We start from the raw sequence: 23,791 nt of genomic DNA, 5'->3' as shown, positions 1-23,791 counted from the left end.
TCAAGTCAGTCATACTATTTTTAGCCGCCCTCTCTTCCCCAAGTGCAGATCTCAAGCTCAGTAGGAGAGAATGGCTCATCCCTGAGCCTTGGGAATCCAGAAGCAACCCCCTCCCCGCTGGGGTATAAATCTCCCCACCCCCATCCTTCAAAATCAGATCTCACATTGGACAACTGCCCATGAATCTTGTCACCACCACATGTTCTGGTTTGGGGAGGGCTAGACTCCAGGGACTGTGGGTCGAAGGGACATGTGCTGGTTTGGGCTGGCTGCCCAGCTGGCTGGAGGCGGGCCCACAGCCCTGGTCCCTTGGTTGCCTGGCAGCACCAGAGACTCACCACTAAGCCTGCAGGCAAACATGTCCCTGCCTGTCTGCAGCCTGCCACTGTCTTTGACTCTTGGTAGCAGCTCACAGCTGCCTGTCAGGCTCTGAAGACAGTGGGAGTCAGAGCAGAGAGCAGGCACCTCCTGTCAAACGTCCCTCTGGGAGCTGAGCCCCACGCTGCGTGCAGCCCTGGGTGGTGGGGAGGGCTCCAGGGGGGCCAGGGCTCAGCCACACTGCTGAGGAGGCTGCCTTGTTTGTCTATTTCTTCTCACTTGCTGCCCTTCCTCTTCCCGCGCCCCCGCAGCAGCTGCAGCCTCTGATTGAAGGGCCTCTGAGCTGCAGGTTGGCTATAAAATGTTTCCCCTCCAGGGGACCTAGAGCACATAGGAAGGGCAATTGCTGGTGGTCCTGACTACCCCTACCCCCACTCTTGGAGAAGGACAAGGCCACCTCAGGCTGGAGCTATCGTGGAAATGGAGATGCTATTGGCAGCCAGTACAGAGTGAACACCTCTCGTGCTCCAGATGTCACACCTATGGGCTAGGAATCACTGTGCCTTGTTATCCATGAGGACACAAATGCCCAAAAAGAGCTTCTGGCCAAGGTCACTGGCAATCCTCCGTGACATGACGAAGATCCTCAAAACACCCCAGAATTCTCGAGGCCTTAGATGCAAAGAATGAGGGATGCTTCAACTTCAAACAACACAGTCCCCTCTTGGAGAAGCTGTCCTAGGTGTCCGCCCATCTCAGCCAGGGGGTGCTAGGCTCTGTGGCACTCTGTTAAAGTTTGTTGCTTCGGGTGATAGGTCTTGAACTCACTTTTCAAAATTGTTTGGTTAAAACATTGCGAGCTGGGAACCCTCCCAGGACGTCTTCTTTCTAGAGTGGGATTAGAATGAGGCAGGCTGCCCTGACCCTTTCCAAGGGCACTGATTCTCGACTTCCCTCCCAAAGCAACTTTCATAAAGCAGCATCACGCAAGCCCCGCCTTATCCAGAAGTAGATATGTGGTGACATCTGAAGGGTCCTGGGAAGACCCTCGCCACCCCAAAGTAAGTCTGCTCAAACTGTCCCACAGTACCTGAGCTCACACCACCGCAGGGGCCTCCCTTTGGCTTTCTAAGAAGTTCTGAGTGGGGTCAGAGGACACTCTGGCTTTGGAGTCCTACAGAGCTCTCTGGACTTGAACCCAAGTCCGCCTGTGCAAGCCGGCAGCCTGGACAGGCAACAGCAGATTGTTTACTGTCTTTTCACCTCCGTTTCCTTATCTGCTAACTGGGGAGAGAAGGAGAGTTGAAATTTGGGGAGAGGAGACGGAGACAGTTGTGGGAGGCCCTGCGACCTGGGGTAGAGGAGGTGGGAGAATGAGGAAAGGGGCAGAACTGAAGAGTGACGATATTTTCCATTTTGCGGTACTTATTTTTTAAAGTTATTTTATTTTTTAAAGTGACTCAGTATATTTTAAAAATCACTATAACATATGCACATGGTAAAAAAGGTGTATATATACAGAGAAAACAACATTCCCCTCCCTCCCCTGCCCCCAGCCACCCAGGTTCTGTCCTCAGGGGGAACCACTGTTGTCAGATCTCATGGATCCTTCCAGAAATCCTCTGCGTATTTACTTTTGCTGCACATACACTATAAACCACACACTTTAATTTAAGCTATTGCAGCATCCTCCGATTCCTCTCATATAAATGTTTGTTGTAACATCTTTAATACCAGACCTCATCTGTATAAGTCACATTATAATTTCCAAAGCACCTTACCCTTGTATATCTCATCTGAATCCCTGACAATCCTGGAGGTAGAGAAGGCAATATCCTTATGCTTATTTTGTAGGTCAGGAAGCTGCAGGTCAGAGAGGGTAGGCTACCTGTCAAAGGCCACACAGCAAATGAGTGATTAAGATTGGACTCGAATGCAACTTGCCTGAGACCCCAGGCAGATGTATCCCCCTGCTTCCCTGAGGGAAAATACCTTACTTCCCCTACACAGTGTTGGGTACAGAGCACGTATTTAATGAAAAGTAATCGACCTGGGGAATCAGGACTCTGTATAGGTATCGCCAACAGGCTAGTCTGACTAATCCCAGCAAGTGATGGGACAGGTTATGGATACTAAGTTATGAGTGTGTGCGCGCACACATACGTTCACCTCACACACACGCACACGCACACACATACCCCTCACACTCCAGAAGGGCAAACGCAGCATGTGGAGGCCCTTGCTTCTCATGGCTTCCTTGCCCTAGTGGAGAAGGAGGGTGCAGTGGTAGCTGGGAACGGCCATGTAAGGCCGTATTAGGTTCATCAGGGGCCATTTTGCCCACAATAAATGTCTTAATTTTGTGCACCACAGAATTGCAAAGGGGGAGCATGCACTTCCACCAGGGCTGCAGGAGAATGTGTGAGGGACCAGGGCCTGATATAGCCCACAAGTCCTGTGGGGCCTCTTTAGAACTTGGCAAGACGGACTTTTAGTCGTGGCTCACGGACAGCCCACTGGCTTCAGATGACACCTGGAGCTGAGGAGATGGGGACAGGAGTAGTTTCCGGGCCTGGGAGAGCCCCTGTGTCTCTTCAAAGTGCCCCCTCACCTGGGCCTGGATGACCTTGGCCAGAGTTTAACTGACACCAGTCAGATGCCCATGTAAGACCTAACATGGCAACCTCACCAGTAATTTGTGTAAGAGGCCCCCTCCTCAGTGTGCTCAGCCCTTTATCAAGACTGTTTTGATGGTGCTGACAGGGAAACAAAGATAGGCTTGGCGTCAGAAAACCAGGCTCCAAATCCCTAGCCCTGGGCCAAGTGATGTTAGGTAAGTCTGTCTAACCCTCTAAGTAAGCCTCAGTTTCTTCGTGTCTAAACTGGGAATCGTTTCCATAATTCACTGTGCCGGATGGTTGTGTGGCTGAATTTGGGAATTGTTTTGTAAGAGATGATGTGATACCCTGATACTACTGTCAGCATCAGAGAGGGACCGGAGTGGAGTCCTGGAGGACCTGGAGCACGTGGGTAGAGGAAAGACAAGCAGGAAGGCAGGAAACAGTCCTCCAAGTCCCAGAAATGGACACCAACATGGGATGGGAGAGTCCGGATGACCAGTGCGACACCAGCTGGCTACTCAGGGCGGGGGATTGCCCTCAGACTTTTTGACTTTGCTGCTGGCATTTTCCCTGCTAATTAACGTGTCATGGAGGAGAGAGGAGGAAAAACTCAAAACAATTGATTTGTCTATTTGCCAGCACAGCTGGGAAAAGGCTGGGTGTGGAAGGTCAACACAGGCTAAAAATCAGTGCTTCACGTTCTCAAAGAAACACACGGAACTGTGGGGTTCAATTCTCTGTTGCTATCGCTGATGAAAGCTCTAGGAAATCGAGGTTTAACTGCAAACCCTCCAGGGGGCAACAGGCAGAGAGAAGAGGCGTTTAAAGCTCCCTGGCTTTGTCAGGGGAAAGGTGATTCAGGGACATGGCTTGTGCTTAGAGAGCGAATTAATAAGTCATTCATCCATCCATGTATCCAGCCATCTACCCAGTAAGTGCGCCCTGAGCACCCAGAGTCCATCCAGCCCTTAACCAAGGGTGCTTTGGGTGTTGCAGGGAGAGAAAACAAGCATTTTGCTCTCCAAGCATCTAGACTCACATTCAAAACAATGAGCACATAACTCAAAATTGAGTCTGCGCCTCAATCCATGGCAACACCATTGATTTGGTTAGTTTTTCTGTATAACAACCATTCCAAAGCTTGGCTTTATGACAGCAACCATTTATTCAGCTCACAAGTCAGTGGGTTGATAATTTGGGTCAGGCTCAAAGAACTTAGCTGGGAAGTTCTTTTGGTCTTTTCTGGGCTCACTCATATCTATGGTCCGCTGGGACAAACTGGTCCCGGATGGTCTCATCTAGGACAGTTTATCTCTGCTGCACGTGGTCTCCCATCCTCCAGCAGGTTAGCCTGGGCTTGTCCATAGGATAGAGGCAGGGGTCCAAGAGAACGTGGAAAGGGCAAGGTCTCTGGAGGCCCAGGCTCAGAACCAGCCCGACATCACTTCCACTATATTCTGTTGGCTAAAGTCGGCCATGTGGCCAAGCCCAGATTCAAGGGGTGGGGAAATAGATCCTGCCTCTTGATGGGAGGAGCTGCAAAGTCACTTTGCAAGGAGCGTGCATGCCCACAAGGGAGGAATTGGGGCCACTTTGCAAACCATCAACCACACCACCATCTCGTTGCTCAGGACAAAAGATCTGGAGCCCTTGTGAATAACCGAGATTTCCTAGAGCTTTCATCCGCAACAGCAACAGAGACTTGAAACCCACAGTTCCATGTGTTTCCTTGGGAATGTGAACTGATACAGATGATGTCTCTCACGTCCCACATCCAATCCATCAGCAAATCTGGTCACCACTACCCTTGACATATATTTTAGATCTGATTACCTCTTCCTCCCTCTGTCCAATTCCCACCATGGTCCAAGAAGCCATCGCCTCTCTTGGTCCCTGCTTCTTCAGTTTTATCCCGATAGCCTTTTCTCAACACAGCAGCCAAAGTGAGTCAAATCTTGTCGCTTCTCTGCTCAGATACCCTCCTTCGGCTCCTAATCTCACTCATAGTAAAAGCCAACAACCTATAACATCCCTGAAGTCTTGCATGATCGGTTTCCTTGAATCGCCAGTATCTATCTCACCTAAACTCCTGCCAATGCCCCGTCTCACTCAGCTCCAATCACACCGGTCTCTGATGTTCCTCAAAATGCCCGGCAGGCTGTCACCACAGGGCCATGAAACTTGCAGTTCCATCTGCCTGGAAAGCTCTTCCCCTGATAACTTCATGCTCCTTCAGCTCTTTATGCAGAAGTCACCTTCTCAGGGGAGGCTCTCCTCGCCATCGTCATCCAATCTAAAGACATTCCCCCTACTCATCCCCTTCCCTGCTTCAGTTTGCTCCAGAGCTTTTATCATCATCATCATCACCATCATCAATAAATGACGTATTTTTTAATATATCTACTTATTGTCTAGACCAGTGCCATCTCATAGAAATTTAATGTAAGGCACATATATAATTAAAACATTTCTAGCCGCCACATTAAAAAAGTAAAAAGAAATAGGTGACATTTATTTTAATAATATACATTATTTAGTTCAACATATCCAAAATGTGTCATCTCAACATACAAGTAATTTGCAAAGTTGTTCGTTTTTGTGGGTTTTTTTTTTTTTTTTTTGCATTATTTTGTTATTACTAAGATTTTGAACTCTTGTGACTATTTTATCCTGGCAGCCTATGCCATTTGGACTAGCTACATTTCACATGCTGAACAGTCACGTGGGGTGACTACCCTGGACGGTGCAGAATTTGACCACCGTCCCACGAGGGCAAGGATTTCTGACGGCTATTCGTGGCTGCACCCCTAGCACCTAGAAAAGAGCCTAACACGTAGTAGGCATGCCGTAAATATTTGGTGAGTGGATAAGTCAAGTTCAAAATCAAATGCAGTTGACCAATCAAATGCATGTGACCAGATAGTTTCAGACTCAGAAAAGATGTGTTGTCTGGCTGTCTTCATTCCCAGGGTGCTGGGGCAGCGCTGCGAAGGGGATCAAGTTAGTGTGTCTCTCCCAGCCTTGCCGTTTCACTCAACGTCTCCATGGTTTCCCACTCGCGCTCGATAGACAGAAAGCCTTGCAAGTTCATCCACACTAAATGTTAGGGATTTACTGTGTTGCTCTTTTGGGGGTGTTTGCATCTTAAGCAGGAGAGAGAGAGAGAGAGAGAGAGAGAGAGAGAGAGAGAGAGAGAGAGGAAATGCTTACTCCAAAGCACTGACTCCGTCCTGGAGAATTCTTGGCTCTGGTGGACCTGCTATTACTGCCTCATGAATCCCTCTGGTGCCTGGGTTCATTGGCGGCTCACCAGGTGCTTTGGCAGGAGCCCTGGGGCGGCCTATTGCCGGGTGCCCTGGCTACTCTTCCCCGCCTGGCATTTCACCCCAGACCATGCTTGGGGCTTGATGGGGAGAGAGAAGACTTAGGAGGAGTGGGTGTTACCGGAGCTCCATCTCTGCAGCCAGCACCGGGCAAGGCCCAGGGGACAGTAGAAGCGTTTGTCCTCTGTAAGGCACTTTCACAGGTGTGTTCATAGTGTTCCCCTGCCAGGTGGGCAGGTGACGCACTGTGTGCTCATTTTGCACATCAGAAGGCTGCGGCCAGAGACACGAAGTTGGGGGCCTCAGTTGCTCTCCTGAGGGCTTGCCCAGGGCCAGCCTCCATGGGAGCAGGCACCTGGGGTTCTCAGTCTCGCTGGGGTGACCTGGTTGAAAGGATAATGACCTGGACTGATAACTATACAAGATACAAAGCAATGAGTGGAGTGAACAAGGGCACAGCTGGCCCAAGCCTGCCCAGGGAGGGCCACTCAGGCAGGGGGAGGCAGGCACAGTCACAGGCCACGCCAGGGGCAGGTGAGGAGCTGACAGAGGCACCTGAGGTGACTTGAGGTGGGCCTTTGTTGCTGGGATCTGTCAGTTCTGCAATACCTATAGCCCTGCTTTTCCGGGCATCTCTTCCCTCCCTCCCTCCTCCCCTCCCTTGCTCCCTCCTTCTTTCCCTCTTTCCTTCCTCTCCTCCCTCCCTCCCTCCTCCAATCCTTCCCTCTCTCCTTCCCTCCTCCCCTTCCTCCCACTCTCCCTCTTCCCATCCTTCCCTCCCTCCCTCCCTCCTGCCTCCCTCTCTCTCTCCTTCCCTCCTTTTTCCCCTCCTTTCCTCCCTCCCTCCTTCCTTCCCCCCTCCCTCCCTCCCTCCTCCCTCCCTCTCTCTCCTTCCCTCCTTTTTCCCCTCCTTTCCTCCCTCCCTCCTTTCCATCCCTCCCTCCCTCCTCTCTCTTCCCTCACTCTCTTTTGTTGTCTCCCTTCCTGTTCTCTCTTACAGCCTTCTGTCTCCTGCCTTCCTTTCTCCTCCCTCATATATTTCTTCCAGCAGCCTCCCTCACTCCCTTCTCCTTGTCTTGTCTGTCTCTGACACACACGTGCGCACACACACACACATACACACACACACAACTCCACCCCAGGGTGTTAGATTGAGATGCCCATGAGTAGTAATGGCTGGGAATCTAATTTAATTGCCTCTGGCTCCCTCTGAAAGCCAGTGGATATCTGCCCACTGGTGTAATTTGATTTCAGGGGCATGGCAGGGCCGGGAGCTCCCACAGAGCCCAGACCCACTGGCTGCCGTCTGAAATTCCACCATTAGAGTTTCATGATGCGATCTTGCCAAAACGTAACTGCTCCTGAGAAAAGCCACCGCCTTAACTTTTCTCCATTGTAGTTCAGCGTGAATGGGCGTGAGGGCCAGACTTGGAGCAGGGCAGAGGAACGCAGGAGAACTTGCGGTCAGGAGAACGGGAACTCTCCTGGGAGAAAGGGAGGCAGAGGACTGGTGTTACCCTCAGGCCCGTCCACCGTCCTCACAGGTCCTTGATGTCAGGGGACTGTATGTTCTGCAAACCTCACTAGGGAGAGTCCTAGTTGAAACGGGTTTCTGAACTTGGTCTGCCTGTTTGGGGTACCGGGCAATGCTAATGTGAGTGCGCTACCACTTTGTGAAAGTTGTTGGGGCTTGGGGGCGAATTGCTGTACTAACGTTTACTTGAGTCTTTATCAAGAATATCTGAACTCATCACCTACTAGGAACTATGTTTGATTTACAACCGACACCATTCCTAGGGCAGACTCCTCCTTCCTCCGTCAGGTCAGGCAGGAGGAGGGTTCTTTCTGGGTCAGAAACCACTGCTGGGTTAGTTAGTTGTGATTTGTACTGACTAGCTCGTGTGCTGGGCCACGTGGGTCCATATTGGACTTGCAACTAGGCCCCAATGTTCATGGAAAGAATTCCAGTCTTTTTGTCTGCAGTGTCTCTCAGGTTAGTCTTTCTATTAGGTTGGTAAACATGTAATTGCGGTTTGAAACGTTAAAAATAATTGCAAAAAGCGCAGTTACTTTTGCACCAACCTAATACCTTACACATTAGTTCCTTTAGTTACATGTGTCCCTCTGCCACCATGCAAGCCCACTAAGTGCTAAACGCTGGCAGGCAGCTGTTTTGCACACTGAGGCTTTTAGCAAGAGGCTACTTCCTCATGCTCAACACTTCATCTCCCTGCCTCCCTCCTCCCTCCCTCCCTTCCTTCCTCCCTCTTCTCTTCCCCTCCCTACCCACCCTCCCCCCTCCCTCCCCCCTCCCCTCCCTCCCTCCCTCCCCCCTCCCTCCCTCCCTCCCCACCCTCCCTCCCTCCCTCCCTCCCTCCCTCCCTCCCTCCCTCCCTCCCTTCCTTTAGCAAGTTCTTACTACTATGTATTAGGATCTGTGTCAGACACTAGAGATGGAAGTGACTGAGGTTGAGCCAGGTTCTGCCTTCGTGGAGTGAGGTCTTATGACCATAGATGCCCTCCACAAATGTCCTCCTATGACTACAGCGGGAATGTTTTTTATAAGCCTCTTTGGCATTAGATGGCGTTTGGCATTACTTTATGAGGAAAGGTATCTTCTGGGATGGACGATGCCCAGAAGACTGTACCATTACCCACAGGGGTTCTCTTCTGCAATTGCATCCTGTTTCTAGCCAGACACCCTCCCCAACCCCACCCCCGCCGCTCCCTTCCCTTACTCCTGGTCCCTGACAGCAACTGGAGCCAAATACTGGCCCTTTGCTGCTGCTGGAAGTTTGCTGTTTAATTGTCTCCTGCCCATGGATAAGCAGGCTTCCTTAGGATGGAGAGTCTCCTCCCTTCAGTGTCTTGAGAGCGGGGAATTCAGTTCCTTGGAAGAAGCGGAGCTTTTCATTAGAGATCAAAGACTGGCCCTGGGGAAGCATTCTCAAAGCTGCTGTTGGCTGTAAGGGATCCCTTTGGGCATATCACTTCCTTTCCAGGCCCTGTGTGTTCTCTGTTGGTCAGGGAACCAAACTACGGAGAGGGAGGAAAGGAGACCTCTGGCAGCCAAGGAACCAAGCCAGGGAATAGGCCTCTTGGGGTTGATGAGACTGGAGCAAAAGAGGTTAAACCAATTCACCTGGAGTAGGTAAGAAAGCCAGGAAGGATGGCTCAGGAAGCTGGGTTCTGAGCAAATGGCCATTCTCCATATTCTTTTGATTTGTCTGGTATATTGTCAAGCAGTTAGCTTATGAAGTACACCCCAGACTCCTGGTCCCACCATTCAAAACTCCCCACAATATGTCCCTCCCCCATCTTTCCTGTATTAACTCCCCAAGCATCCTGCCTCTGAATGGATGGATCACAAAGGATGCATTACCTAGTCACATGGAACTTGGATGTGTCCCCGGCTGGCAAAGTCAGTGGGCCGTTGGGAGGCTCAGAAGATGCAGGAAATGAAATTCTGAGCTGTCAGTACAGCAGGCAGAGGAGGCTCCTGGAGTCGGGGATACATTGAGTAGAACAGGGAGTCTGTCTTTGGATACCTGTCTTGACTGGTATCTCCTCCTTGCACCTGGGCTCCGGCCTCCAGGCTTGGGCTCTGAGTACTGAGCCCTCCGCTCTCCTCGCTGCCGTGCTCCTTCCTCTTTCCCCCCATCACCCCAGCCAGCGTTTCTGTGCCTTCATGGACCAGTCTGGCCTAATTATGATCAGGCAGGGGGAGGTGTCACAGTGATTTTGTATCCTGGGGAGCTTAGAATGGGACCTGGATGCATTCCAGGCCATCACCTACTCCAGTGTTCACATTCCTCAGCATGGACACCCTCAATGATGGGGAACTTTAGAGGACAAAGTGACATTCTAAAAAATGTCTTCCTTATGTTGAAGCAAATCTATCAGGAAGACCTTATGCCCTTTGCCTACAGCTATCACCTGACCTCATGTCAGATGACTCGAGTTTCCTCATAAGTCTGGTCCCATCCTCAGAGTCCAGTGTCCATGTTAATATGAGGTGTACCAAATTGGTGCCAGTACCCCAGAAGTTTCTGCCATCTTTTTTCATCACCAAAACCCTGTGAAAGTGGGACCCAAATGAAGCCTTCTGCATGAAGATTTCCAGTGGCCCCATAGGAATTGCCTTGAGACAGAAGCACCCGATGGGCTAGAAACACCTTGGCCTCCCCCATAAAGCTGGGGCTCGCCCTGGGCATTTTCTTAGGCCAGGGAGGAGGCCTGGGGCTACTGGCCAAGGTGGTCTGAGCCTAAGCAATCTTACTCACCATGGCCATTCCATAGCATCTCCCCCAGAAGAGATTCAAAACCGTTCTCCATGGGGACCAGCAGCTCGTCTCTTGCCATTTCATGGTTACTTAGGCAGGAATTGGCTTCCTTCTGGGGAAGCTCAGGAGAGGGATGGGGGTGGGGAGGGAGGTGGGACCACCAGGGCCATGTCATGTCATTCCTGGGCAAGTGGATTTCTCTCTGGGAATACCATGTGTGCACGTATATGGCACACGGGGATCTGGGTGCTGGGAGGGGGGGCTCTGAAATGGCCCGCCAGAGGAGAGCCCACTGCGCCGGGACTTCGGAGACCACAACTCTGGCCCCCACTTGGACATTACCCGAGAGCACTCGGACAGGCCACCTCACACTTCCTGGCCATGGGGTCCTTATCCGGAGAACAAAGGCTGTGTGATCTCTGAGCCGCATTTAGCTCGACTATTTGAGGACCCCATGAAGAACCGTATTTCCTTAGCAGCTGATAATTTGACACTTAACTTTTTCTTTTTAAAGATAATGGAGGAGTTTCTTTCTTTTCCTTCCTTCCTTCCCTCTTCCTCCTTGTCTTCTTGTCACCTTCCTCCCTCTTTCTTTCTCTTTTCCTCTGTCCTCCATTCTCTCATGTTCCTCTCATTCCCCCTCCTTCCCATCTTAGAAAATTCTTCAGCCCCTTCTAAGAACAAAGGGCATTTACTGAATGGTATTTGCCCTGAAAACACTCAACTTCACAGCTTATGATTGGAGATAAAATTTGTCCACAAATAAAATGCCAAGTGTCACAGGCAAATGCCACAAGTCCAATGGATAGAGGAGTCACATCCAGCTGGCAGATTATATCTCAGAGTTAAGATCTGTCCTGGGTAGTCGAGGTTGGACAGGATGGAACTGTCTAGTGAGGTAGGGTAGCTAGAATGGCCATTGTAGGCCCACAGGCAGGCAAGGCCCCCGGGGTCTGGGAGAGAAGAGAGGGAAGGGGGGGAGAGAGGGGGGGAGAGAGAGAGAGAGAGAGAGAGAGAGAGAGAGAGAGAGAGAGAGAGAGAGAGAGAGAGAGAGAGACCCCAGGAGGGGAGTTTGGGCAGGTTACAGAATGTTCCGAATTGGGTATTAGGATAACGTGGCAGCCATTTGGAAGGCGGATTTCAAAGGTCAGCATTGGTCTGCCCTGCTTCTCACTGCTTCCAGCCCACTTCAGTGCTGGACATGGCACCAGAACACTCACACACGTATCTCAATAGGGGGTGGTGGCGAGCGACCAGGGTCTGGGCTGTCCAGCTGTGGGACTCTGGGGCAGTCACAACGTTCAGTTCACAAACGTCTTCCTGGCAGCGAGATGAGAAGCCTGGCTAGAAGATGTCTGTGGCCCCAGCCAGCCGAGAGATTTTAGCAGGTGTGTCAGAGCAGTTGTCGTCATTGCGGGTCACGTGTTAAGAAACTGGGGCCTGAAGTCCAATGTCCCATCAGGTCTGATGGGGAGGGAAGGCACCCTGGCCCCTAGGACTGAGCTCTTATACCAGGTAACTAACTGCCTGGCTCTGAAAGCCTCTTTGGTAGCAGGAAGCCTTCCTTGCTGGCCTCTTGTGGGCATAAAATTGCTTTTCAAAAGACTGGTTTTCTTCGCAACCTGGAAGCAGGATTTTCAGAAAGGAGAACTATGTGACTCTAGCCCTAGCTTCGAAGAAGCACTCAGCAGTGACAAGTGTGAGCCTTCTGGTCCCTGGTCCCTGCCAGCTGGCTGTCCCCTGTCCTCTCCCCCCACACCATCCTGGTGCCTTTAGGAGGGAGTCTCCTTGGCCATCCCAGCACCACTACCCCGCCCCCTTCCGGATGCCTGTTCTGCCCCCAATTGTAAGGGAGAGTGATGCTGGGTCAATGAGCTGAGTGACAGCAGGGAACCTGACACCCTGAGAACTGGCCTGGGGAGGATGGGACGGCCAGGCTGGCTTCCCTGGAGACCTGGAGGGTTTGGTTCCCACCCTACTCTCCCCGGGTTGCGCATCCCTGGGAGCAGCGGGGGCGATGTGGCCCTGGTCTGGTAGGCTGGGGGGTTTGCAACAGAGATGTGGGCCAGTGTGGTGCCGGAGGCGCCCATGGGCAGAAGGTGATAATTCCCAGGGGTGGCCTGGGTGGGGGGCAGGACATCCTGAGATGTCAGCGTCCCACCTTTGTGCTGGTCCCACTACACAGCCTGTTCTGCCCCTTTTCTCTTAGCTCAAGGAACTGAACGCAATGCTGCTCCACTCTGGAGTCATGAGGCTGAAGGTTACATTAGTCAGGGCGACCATGTTGGTCCAGAGTAGGACGGCGAGGATATTCCTCCGGCTCAGGAGGCTGCCTGCTCTGGAGGAGCCTGTTAGCACTCATGGTTCTGCTTTCTCAGAGTGTCTCTGGCACTCTGACTTCTTGGCCTGGCCCCTCGGGGCTTCTGCCCAGGCTCCTCATCCCCAGTCTGGAGGAAACCACAGATGGGCCCACTGTGTCCTTTGGGTGTCCTGGCCCCGATTCTGCCCCTCTCTCCTCCTTGGGAGGTCCCCTCACTGCCACCTCTGCTTTTTCAAGCGTCTTAGTTCCCTGGTTCTGCACCCGCCCTCCTAGCGAAAACTGGCTTTCAGAAAAGACTGGTAAAATCTCCACTCTGTCATTTGCCACGTGAATGTCAGTGAATCTTCCACACTTACCTCTGTTATCTCCATCCACCTGCCCACAGCCCTAGGCCCCTGAGTCCTCTGCTTCTTCCTTACCTTTCCCTCCCCTGTGGGGCTGTGTGGTTTCTTCCGTCCTCTGATCCACCCACTCCCCAGCTGTCAGCCTGTTCAGGCTCCCTGCCCACGAGGCACGAATCAGCCACCAGTCCCCTGGCACTTGAGCAGCACCTCTTGTGTCCTGTGTGTGCCAGGTGGGCGTCAGGCGAGCCCCACACCAGGGGCTTCCTGTACCCCAGCTGGCAGAGCTAGACCTGGGCCTTCCTCCCCAGCCTGTCCCCCCTCGCTCATGCCCCTGCCCCTTGAAGGAGCTGCTCCCAACCAGCTGTCAGAGGTGCCAACAGTCAGCATGGATTTCCTGAATTCTAAGATGCACATATTTTTTCTTCACGCTTCTGAAACGAATTTGTCTTACAAAAACTCGAGTGGTGCTTTGTTTCTGTGAGACCTGTCCTCCCCACTCCCCCAAAATGTTACTTAGCTCATGATGAATCTTAGTTCATGATGAATGCAATTGATGGCATTTCAGCCCTGGGTAAATATGATAAATGGATAGTGTAATCGGGGACATCTAGAGATCATTTTTTAACCCAACAGAGTAATTCTAGTGGGAAAAATTGTAGGTTGTCTATCGATGGGGGCATTTTGGGATGTAAGTGTTGTTCAGACATCACTAATCATTGGCTTGTCATGGGCCCAGACAGCCCATGCTTAGAACTTCACTCTGGTTTTAGAGACCAAATAGAACAGCTAGTACCTGCTACTTTCACAGACCCCACATGACACAGGGCTGCGGCGAGGTGGGGGTTCCTGAATGAATGGCTCCTGGATTCAATTCCCTTCTGATCAGGGTGATGACACTTAAAACCCTCTGGGGATAGAGATGACAGTGGAGGGGTACAGAGTCTCAAAACGGAGGTCAGAGGACCTTTGCAGGTAGAAATTGTCTGAAATATTAATGGGACAGATACTTTTGTTCACCTTTCTCTTGCTGCCCGTCCTGAGAGAGGGTACCTGCCCTCCAGTGCATCAACTGGAGGGCATAGGTTGCAGGAGAGTGGACACCTCTCCAGGCTAGGGGACTCAGTCAGTCCTCTTCCTACTGGGTCGCCATAGAAACCTCCCCCTCGCAGGTGGGCACCCTTGTGGCAGGAGGGGCTTGTGGGAGGGGTGCCCCTGCTGTTCCTGGCAGGGAGAGGCTCCACCAGTGCCTGAGGGGGAGGACACTGGCTCGCCCCGTCTGACCTGTGCTTGCCAAGCCACAGCTTTAAAACCCAGGGCTTGCCCAAGCCCTCCTTGCACCCTCCTTCCCACTCCGTGTCAAACCAGTCAGATTTCAACCACCCTCATGGCCTCCGTCCCTGTGAGCCACTGGTTTCCCCTCAGTCCCTCCAATAGTCAATCAACCTGGTCTTTACTAAATGCCAACTCCAAGCGAGGTACGTGGGGATCCAGAGACAGTAAGACAGAGCTCAGCCAGCTGGGGGTGGCGAGTGTGAAGAAACAGCTCAAGTTAGCCACTGCCAGGTGCCCCGTGCGTGGTACAGACAGGGCATTCTATAGTAATGCAGAGGAGGATGGCACCCCTGGGGACTGGTGGGCAGGGGAGGCATTTTCAGAAGAGCTGAGAGGTGACCTTTTAAGATGGGGAAGGCAGCCGGTGAGGCGTGAGCAAAGGCCACTTGGTGGGAATGGGCACGGTGTGTCTGGAGATTTGAATAGACTAATGTGGAGGGCCGGGGGAGGGCTTGATGGGTTAGTGGGGATCAGGAGGATGGAGCTTTAAGATCAGGCTAGCGGTGGGCATCTCACCTGCTTGCTCAGGCCACAGTCCCTGGACTCATCGAAGCTTATCCAGAATGCTTGTGGGAATTTACGTTCTAGAGAATTCTTTTCTGGCTCACTTGAGGGCAGTCAGAAATTCTTTTGATTTTCATTTTGTTTTGCAAGTATTTATTTTAAAAACATTTTAAAAAAATCTATCAATGACATCCACATTATTTACAAGGTCAAATAGCACTGATATAAGTCACATTTAGTGACAGAGCAGTTATCTGCCCCTTGCCCTCCCCACCACGGTCCTGCTCCCCAAAGCTCAATATTTCCAACTCTTCTTCGGTATGTACTTCCTGAAATACATCAATTACTAAGTAAATTTCTAAATACATTCTTATAGCTCTTTGTTGCTTTTGCAATTTTGCTATTGGCTATTTTCTTCTTATTATGAGGGAAATGTCCTTTTCTGTTCTAATATAGTTTATTAATGTTTGTTTTATTATTAATAATTAATATTGTTCACTGTTGAACCAAGTATTGCATAATGATTACACTTTCTTGCACAACTTTTTCTCTTCCTGGAGGTAATAATTGCTTCACTGTTTTTGGTTGCCTTGTTTTCTATGACATTTTTACAAATTCTTACCAAATTCTCTATCAAATTGTAAGATTCCTTCAAATACTATTTTCATGTAGCCAAATTTATTGGTTATCCTCTTGTTTCCATCGCCCCCTGCCATACCTTCCCAGAGTGCCTACCCTCCTGCGTCCCTTGAAATGGTTGCTGGAGCCCCTACACAGCTGTGTGCTTGGGAAACCCCACCTCTTTGGGGTATCACCCCCTATTGCCTTGCTCCTCCCTTTGAGTTTCTCTGAGAAAGGGTTCCGAGAAGGTTGATCTTTTGAGACACTGCATGTTTGAAAATGGCTTTAATTCTATTCTCTCACGTGATTAATAGTTTGGCTGGGCATAGAATTCTAGATTGAAAATCTCTTCCCCTATCCCTGCAGTACTTTGAAGGCAGTTGATCTACTGTTTCCAAGCTTCCAATGTTACTCTTGGAAAATCTCATGTGATTCTGAGTCCTGACCCTTTGTGTAGCCCCTGTTTGCTTTCTCTTTGGAAGGTGTTAGAATCATCTCTTTGGCGCCAACTGTTTGGACATTTCATAGTCAGATGCCTTGGTGTGGTGTTTCTCCTCTATCAATTTTGCTGGCACTCAGAGGTCCTTTCTATCCAGAAACTCAGGCCTTCAGTTTTTGTAATTTCTTTTTTCCCCCCATAATTTCCTCTCTGTTGTTTCCTCTGTTCTCTCTTACTAGTCAATGTAGAATCTTCTGACTGGTTCCCTCACTGTTTGTATCCTTTTCCTCCTAGTTCCTATTGCCTTTGGGGGTGGGGGGGTGCTGCTTCCTGGGATATTTCCCCAGTGTTTCTTCCAATGCTTCTGTTGAATTTCAGATTTCGCCTCTTATGTTTTTAATTTCCAAGAGCTCTTTCTTATTTTCTCTTTGCACCTTTTAGAAGAACTGTTGTTTAATGGATCCAACATCTTATTTCTCTGAGGAGATTAATGATAGTATTTTGAAGTTTATTTTTTTCCTGGTTTTTTTTTTTTGCATTACTTCAGTTCCTTTAAGTTATTTCATTTTTCTTTTTTAAAATGTGGTATAGTTTCTCTTTTTTCACTTTGTAATTTTACTCAAGACTGGCCACCATTGGGCTGTCTGTTCATATTGAAGAATAGGTCACTAAATGCTTCCAGAAACCTGTGTGTATGTACTTTTCAACTTATGGGCTTCATTATAGAGTGGCCAGCTGGGGACCCAGCCATTTTATTGGGGTACTTCCAACCAGAAGTATCTGTAAAATTCTTTCTGGGACCAGTTTCCAGCCTGGGGCTGTGGAAGGTGAAGGGAAGGTCCCTTGGGTGATAGTGCTTTCAGAACCAAGTGGCCGAAAGGGGCAGGGGTTTCCAAAGAGCCATGCCTAGATGTTCACTTAAGCCCCCTGTTTCAGTTTGGGCCTGTGTCCTGCTATCCTCTATTGGAGACCCTCTGGTTCAGTTTCCCCATAAGATGCAGTCAGTGTCCCACATGGGAAAGGAGAGGAGACCCAAGCAGAATTGCTCCTCACAGACTTGTAATCAGCCTCCCTGTTCTCAGCTCCTCTCTCTCCTGCTTCTACAGAAGCCACTGCCTCCAACTGCTGACGCTTCCAGCATGGGTGGCAAGATCTGTCCCCTCCTTGTTGACCGTCCCTTCGGTAGGCACTTGGTTTCCGATTTCTCAGCTCTGCTAATTCCTCCATCTGCTTTCCATCTTCCAAAAATCTGTTGACATCTGCTGCCTGCTGATGTCATTTCTGCTGTTCTCTCTGTCTTTGTCTGTTTATCTTCTCTTTATTCCTTTGCTCTCCTATCAGCGGGGTTTGGGAAGAAGCAGATACGTGTTAAACCTGCCACGTTTAGCAGGAAGCCTCTGAAAACCTTCCTGAAGTGCTGAGTTCTCTTCTTTGCCTTACTTACTAAAGGACTCCAGTGCCAAGAGCTGCAGCTTTGCTCCTGGAGCATTTGTAAGGCCTGCTGGTCATCCAGGTCAATTTTATTTAGAAAAGTAGTGGTGACTTGATTAACGCAGCCTGAACCCAGCTTATAACTAAAAATGATTGCTTTTAAATAAGTTATAACAAATTATTTAATTATTATTTAAATAAAAGTTATTTTGCGTGATTAGTTTTTTTGTTTTCTTCTTAAAACTACATGGAAAACAACTTCTGCCTGTTTTCTTTCTGGAAATGAAGGCTCCGTCTGGGCTGGGTCCCGGCTAGCCACGGCTTCAGTGAAGTTCAGAGCTTGGCTAGGCTGGACTCAGGGATCTCCATGTGGCATCTATTAGAAAAGGTTGTAAGGTCAAAGAGGTGGCATGGACGGAGTCTAAGTCAAGAAAGCCAAACTGCCTCGAGACCTTAAAACTCCTTTAACAAGTGTGTTAATTTTGAAAACAGGATGTTTTTATCTATTCATTAAAGAAAGCACCACCCCTCCCTCTCTCCTCCAGCACATAAGGTATAGAGCCTTTACTTGGCAGCATTAAAGATGAACATATGGATATAAAAGTGGTGACACTGCTGCCTTCTTATGAAGGTCTTGAGTTTTACCAGCTGCAGGGGGTCCCCAGGGCGGTGAAGGGGGGGAGGTGTCTGTGGGGAGGGGCGCAGTGCCGGTACCCACGGAGTCTTCTCCCTGTCCTTGCCTCACCAGGTGCCCCCTTTCAAAGGTCTCAGCATCCTCACGCTACCTCCTGCCGCCACTTCCACCTGGGCCCCCCGCAGCCGCAGCAACTCGCGCCGGACTTCCCCCTGGCCCATCCGGTACAGTCCCAGCCGGGCCTCAGCCCCCACATGGCCCAGGCCCACCAGCACAGCGGCGCCCTGCACCAGTCGCTGACCCCGCTGCCCACCCTGCAGTTCCAGGACGTCACAGGTCCCTCCTTCCTACCTCAGGCCCTGCACCAGCAATACCTCCTGCAGCAGCAGCTCCTGGAAGCCCAGCACCGCAGGCTCGTTTCGCATCCCAGGTGGGTGCTTCCTGGGGTGGGGCGAGGGCGGGGCCTGGGTGGGGCCAAGGGCAGGACAGCAGGCTACCCCGCGGGGCTTGGCCGGCAGTTACTATGTGGGTCTGTGCTGGAGGCGGCTTTTGCTCCAGGTTGAGGCATTCACTTCAGGTGGTGAACGCTCTCTTGACTCTACATGGGCTGCCTGCCTCGGTAGCTAGTGTGGTGTCCCTGTCACACTGCCCAGGTGCAGAGACAAGAGCTGGGTAGCTGGTGGTCGATGATGCTTGCAATGAACGTTTGCACATTGTGGGAGATTTGACTATGGGATGCCTCATGTCCCCTCTAGTTTCCTTATCACCTGGTTCTAATAGCCAAGATCCCTAAGGAATACCAAAGACTATGGCTGGTTCAGCCCTGCTCTCAAAGAGTCCTTGGACTTGTTAGAGAGACCAGCTATGAAACAAATGGAGAGTAAGTTGGACCACACTAATCAAAGGGTGTGAAGGAGCTGTGGGACCCTGAGCAAGTCACTTCCCCTCATGAGCTTCAACTGTCAAGAGAAAGACTTGGACTAGATCAGTGGTTCTCTCTTTTTTTCTCAGGAAACTTTACACTCTTAATAGTTACTGAGGATTACAGCAAGCTGTGTTTATGGGTTATGACAATTGATATTTACCATATTAGAAATTAAACCTGAGAAATTTAAGAAATATTTATTAATTCATTTTAAAATAACAATAACAAACTCATTATATGTTAATACCAACAGTACAGTTTTGAAAAATAGCTATGTATAAATGCAGTGAGAAGAATGACTTTTTAAAGACATATTTGCAAATCTCTCTAATGAACTCCACTGTTCGCTTGTGAGGGAATGAGTGTGAAAAAGAAAATAACATCATAGTATTATGATGAAAGTAGTCTTGACCTCACAAACCCTATGGAGGGATTCCCAGTGGTGCTTGGAGCACACTTTGAGAACTGCTGGACTAGGTGATCTCTAAGGCTCTACACATCCATGACTGTAGGTGTTGGGCGCCTAGGACAGAAAGTAAGTATTGTAGGAGGTCAGAGGGAGGAGAGGTCGCCATGACTGGAGTGTTCAGGGAGGCCTTCCTGCAGGAGGCGGCTTTGATCTAAAAACTGGGAAGAGTGTGGAGAAGGATGGAGGAGTAAGAGCATGGCAGGAGCATAGGGTACACAGAGGTGGGAGAGCCTGCACACCTGCCTGTCTTGAAGACAGCCTACTAAGGACCAGGGAAGTAATAGGAGGAGGAGCAGAGACAGAGAGCCTGGGTGGGGCAGGTAACCTGCAGCAGACACAGCCAGGGAGAGGCAGTACAGTAGGTAGCTGAAGATAGCAGGAATGTCTGAGTTAACGGCTGCTGCCCAGGTGGGAAGCTTCCTCGCAAGTTTGGAAAGAGGGACAAAGCTCGCTGCTCCATAAGCTGTGGGCTCAGGTTGGCTGGGCCTCCTCAGATCTCCTGGGGGCTGGGCTGGCCCTGGGCAGCCCTGACTCCATGGGCCCTCCTTCCCTTCTGGTGCAGGCGGAGTCAGGAGCGCGTGTCTGTCCACCCCCACCGCCTCCACCCCAGCTTTGACTTCGGCCACCAACTCCAGACGCCTCAGCCCAGGTATTTGGCTGAGGGCACTGACTGGTGAGTCTTTGGGGTCCCTGGGGAGGAGGAGAAGGGGAGAGGGTCTTGCCTGATCCATGAAGTTCCTGTAGCCTTCACTTAAATAGTGCAGGAGGCCTGGTCCTCAAGCCCCAGCCTTTGCCCCTGGACCTGGTCACACTCAGTGTCAGTTTGTCCCCCGCTGGCCTTGGTTCCAGCAATTAGCTCAGCAATTAGTCCAGCCTGGGGCTCAGTGCTCATGCTCCTGTAGGGGAGGTGGGGACAGAGTTACAAAACATTTCCAAATTCAATGGAGGCTGGGAACCAGTGGTGCTCCCTGGGGAAAGGGCAAAAAGAAGAGTTTCAGGAGCTAGGGTAGTCAGGGAAGGCTTCCTGGAGAAGGTGAGCCTCAAAGGACCCACAGAGAAGAGCCAAGTCAAGCCAGCAAGGCAAAACATAGGCTCATGGAGACAGAGCCAGACAGGTTGGAGGCAAAGACTGGGGAGAGAAGCTGGGAGACAGGATGAGGGCGTTGTGGTGTGTTGTAGGCACGATGCCCCTGTGAAATCTTCCCACAGTGTCCTGCACTTGGGACAGAGGACTTGGCTGCCCTGGGACACAGTGTTGCTTGGTTTTGGATCCTTGGTCCCCAGACTCTGATTCTAGCTCAGGAGAGAGGTGATCTAAACTCGGGTTGGATCCGAACCCCCAAACACTTGAAAAGACGTGCAGTTCACTGAAGTAGTCAGAGGTAAATGGCATCATACCTGTGACTTATTTTTAAATAGTTCAGGAGAAAAATTAATGGAGAAGTATATGTATATGTATGTATGCACGTATGTATGTACGTGAGAGAGAGGTATGGTGGGGGGAATAGAAATGCACTAAAATAGTAAAGCCATTAACATTTGGGGAATCTGGGTAAATACTATTCAGGAATTCTTTGTGCTATTCTTGCAACTTTGAGGTTAAAAACAAATTTTTTTGCTTTTATTTTTGAAGAAGAATGTAGAAATAAAAACCAAAAAAAAAAAACCTCAATGAAAAGGGATGGACTTTTAAAAAGAATAGACGTGCAATTGTGTCATGTCTCAGCCATTTAGTCAGGCAAACGGGCTTAGTCAAAGGTTGCTTTGGAAGCAACCTAGGACTAGACGCCTAGGAATGATTCAAAAGGATAGTTCTGTTGATTGAATGCTAAAGATACTTACAGGTGCAGGAAATAGTTATTTTAATATGTTCCCTTGTCCCCAACCCCTGCTGGTTCTCAGGTACACGCTGTTAAATCCAACACTCCCTTAAAAGATAGATTGCACAGCAGCTGACTTCAGCCCAGACTTTTTCTAATTAGCAGATTCAAATCAGGAAAATTTAATTGCAGTTTAGATTGAATTCTGTCCCTCAGTGTCAAGTCAATTCAGTTTAATTCAATCCAGCTACATGGAGCACTCAGGGCCCTTGCGTTTGGTTGAGCGACCTGAACAAACACACGGGGTCCAATGTGGCAAGTGGGACTGGACAGGTGACACAGGTGAGAGTTTTTCTGGAGAGGTATCTGGAGGAGCAGCGCAGGTGTTTAGCCTTTGCTGCTTTCTTTATTTAGTCTGATTTCCCCGGCCTTCTCACTCATTTCAATCATTGTGTTCCTGACTCCTGCTTGTTCCAAGAAACATAAAGACTGAGGCCCCAGAGTCTGGTTTCTGCCCCATCAGGAGAAGCTGGGAGGACCTCCCGTGAGTCCCTCCTGGGCTCACCCCCTGGGCCCTTTCTGCCTGTCCTGTCCCCACTTCCTAAGTAGGATGCCCTTTCCAGAGGAGGAGGTGACACTTTCTTCTCCCTTATAATTAGCTCTGCTCCAACAAGGACCAGCTTCCTGGTGATGAGGGGCTTTTTGTAATTGTGGTCATGCCAATGGCATCCAGCCCCTCTTTTCTAGGGAGGCCTCTTCTGCCAGGAGATGTGGAGTCTGGAAATTAGATAACAGGAAATGCATTATAGGGGGGTACTCTGACCTGCTGCCAGGAGCCCTGGGAGGAAGGAAGTGGGGACAGTGTATCTTCAATCCTCCCACCTCCTTTTCCTTTTAGAGAATCATCAGAAACCATTGACGTCTGCCCTAGGTCATTCCAGGAATTGGGAAACCCCAGCTGCTATTGTCCAGCCCCATGCCTGAAGCTGTCCTGACCTTTCCCCCTTACTTTAGGATATTTTAATTCTACCCAAGCAGCTGCTTCCAGCTGGGATGTTTTCTTTCTGGCCCAGGCCCAATAACTTGACCCTGACCTTGAGCTACTACTCCAGTGTCTCCATCCTCATCCTCCTCCGTCTCTGACTCAATTCCAGATTTGCAGTTCCAGTTCTGCCCCCCAGGGCAGACTGCACATTACGCTACCACCCAGCTCTCTTCCTGCCTTGGTGGAGGCCTCCAGGCACCTCGGACTTGTGGGGGAGGGTGGGTGGAGGACGAGAACTTTCTATTGTCCTTCGCCTGCAGGCAGCTCTATTTTAGCAAAGCCTGGTCGGGACTCACCTGCAAGTTGGTGAGGCACTTTTGGGGCAAGCTCCCTGTGAAGAGTGGGAGAGTCAGCGTAGCAACCAGACTATTATTCCATGTTTCCAGGCCATTGATAGTGGCAAATAAAGTTCAGTTTGATGTTTAGACACAACTGATAAAAGTTGCTCATTGAGACAATGTCCACGAGAAAGCTCCAGGACACTGTTCTGGGTAACCCTGTGGCTTTAGACCTTTGGGGGATTTCTGTGACCCCTTTCAGTACTTAGTTGCTTTGAAGGGTGGACTAGGCGCTGGCACCAGTGCATCTCAGCCTGGTTCTCACCGGCTGGTGGCAACAGCAGAAAGGAGGCAGATACTGCGTCTCCAGGGGCTGATGTCTCCGTACAGGTGTAGGAAATAGTCTCCTCAGGCAAGTCCTGACTCAGGCTTCTTTAGGGTCCACGCATCATCCCCTGTTCACAGATCCTGGGTTTAGGAAGGAATTTTCTGATGACAGGATAAGAGGTGCATCGCAGACCCTGTGCAGGCCCAACCCAGGCAGCCCGTTCTTCTCCTTTTGCTTCTCTAGTCAGCATTCTTGGAATTGGAATAACTCTAGTCCAAGTTCCTTGGGATTTGCTTTTGGTAGAATTCCCTGAGCGTCTCTTTGCTGCCTTGAATCTGCTGGGCTCCCTGAAACTGCTGGGTAAATGCTAAGAGTCAGAGTTTCTGCCACATGAGGCTGCCCCGTGAACTCCTTTCCCTGAGGCAGATCATGGCATGAGCCCAGGCAAGGGTCAGAAACCCTGGTGGACCTAACTGGCGAGCCAAGGACCAAGGTATTGCCCTTCTTCAGGCCTCAGTTGGACCTGTGGGAACAAGCGGCAGGACTAGTGAATTTTTACGTTTACTTCAAGAGTTTAGCTCATTTCCTAAAGGACAGATTCCCAAAGGACATCAGGAGTTATTCCAGGGATCTGGGCTAATAGATATAGAAAATATAGGCATCTGTACATTATATTTTATATATACATCACAGCTGGAAGCAGAAATTTCTTTAATGCCCCTGTTAACTAAACAATAACACTGACTAGGTAGTCCG

General features: G+C 50.2%; 1 protein-coding gene across 4 annotated transcripts in view; it reads left to right on the top strand.

The window, feature by feature from the left end:
* The window catches only part of ARK2C (arkadia (RNF111) C-terminal like ring finger ubiquitin ligase 2C), a 101,904-nt gene that overhangs the window by 61,684 nt on the left and 16,429 nt on the right, over positions 1 to 23,791 (top strand). For 2 of the 4 annotated variants that reach the window (XM_074340034.1, XM_019739698.2), the window contains exons 2-3: positions 18,285 to 18,600; positions 20,127 to 20,237. The exons of 1 other annotated variant lie outside the window; for it this stretch is intronic. In XM_074340034.1, coding sequence (XP_074196135.1) covers positions 18,285 to 18,600; positions 20,127 to 20,237 — 427 coding nt within the window. The remainder of the gene's footprint in view (positions 1 to 18,284; positions 18,601 to 20,126; positions 20,238 to 23,791) is intronic. One more of the 4 variants, XM_019739699.2, reaches the window with a different exon arrangement.

This window comes from Rhinolophus sinicus, linkage group LG09, assembly GCF_036562045.2.
Source record: "Rhinolophus sinicus isolate RSC01 linkage group LG09, ASM3656204v1, whole genome shotgun sequence".
NCBI lineage: Eukaryota > Metazoa > Chordata > Mammalia > Chiroptera > Rhinolophidae > Rhinolophus > Rhinolophus sinicus.
The sequence above is the reverse complement of the archived record's forward strand: the minus strand, read 5'-3'. Positions and strand labels throughout refer to the sequence as shown.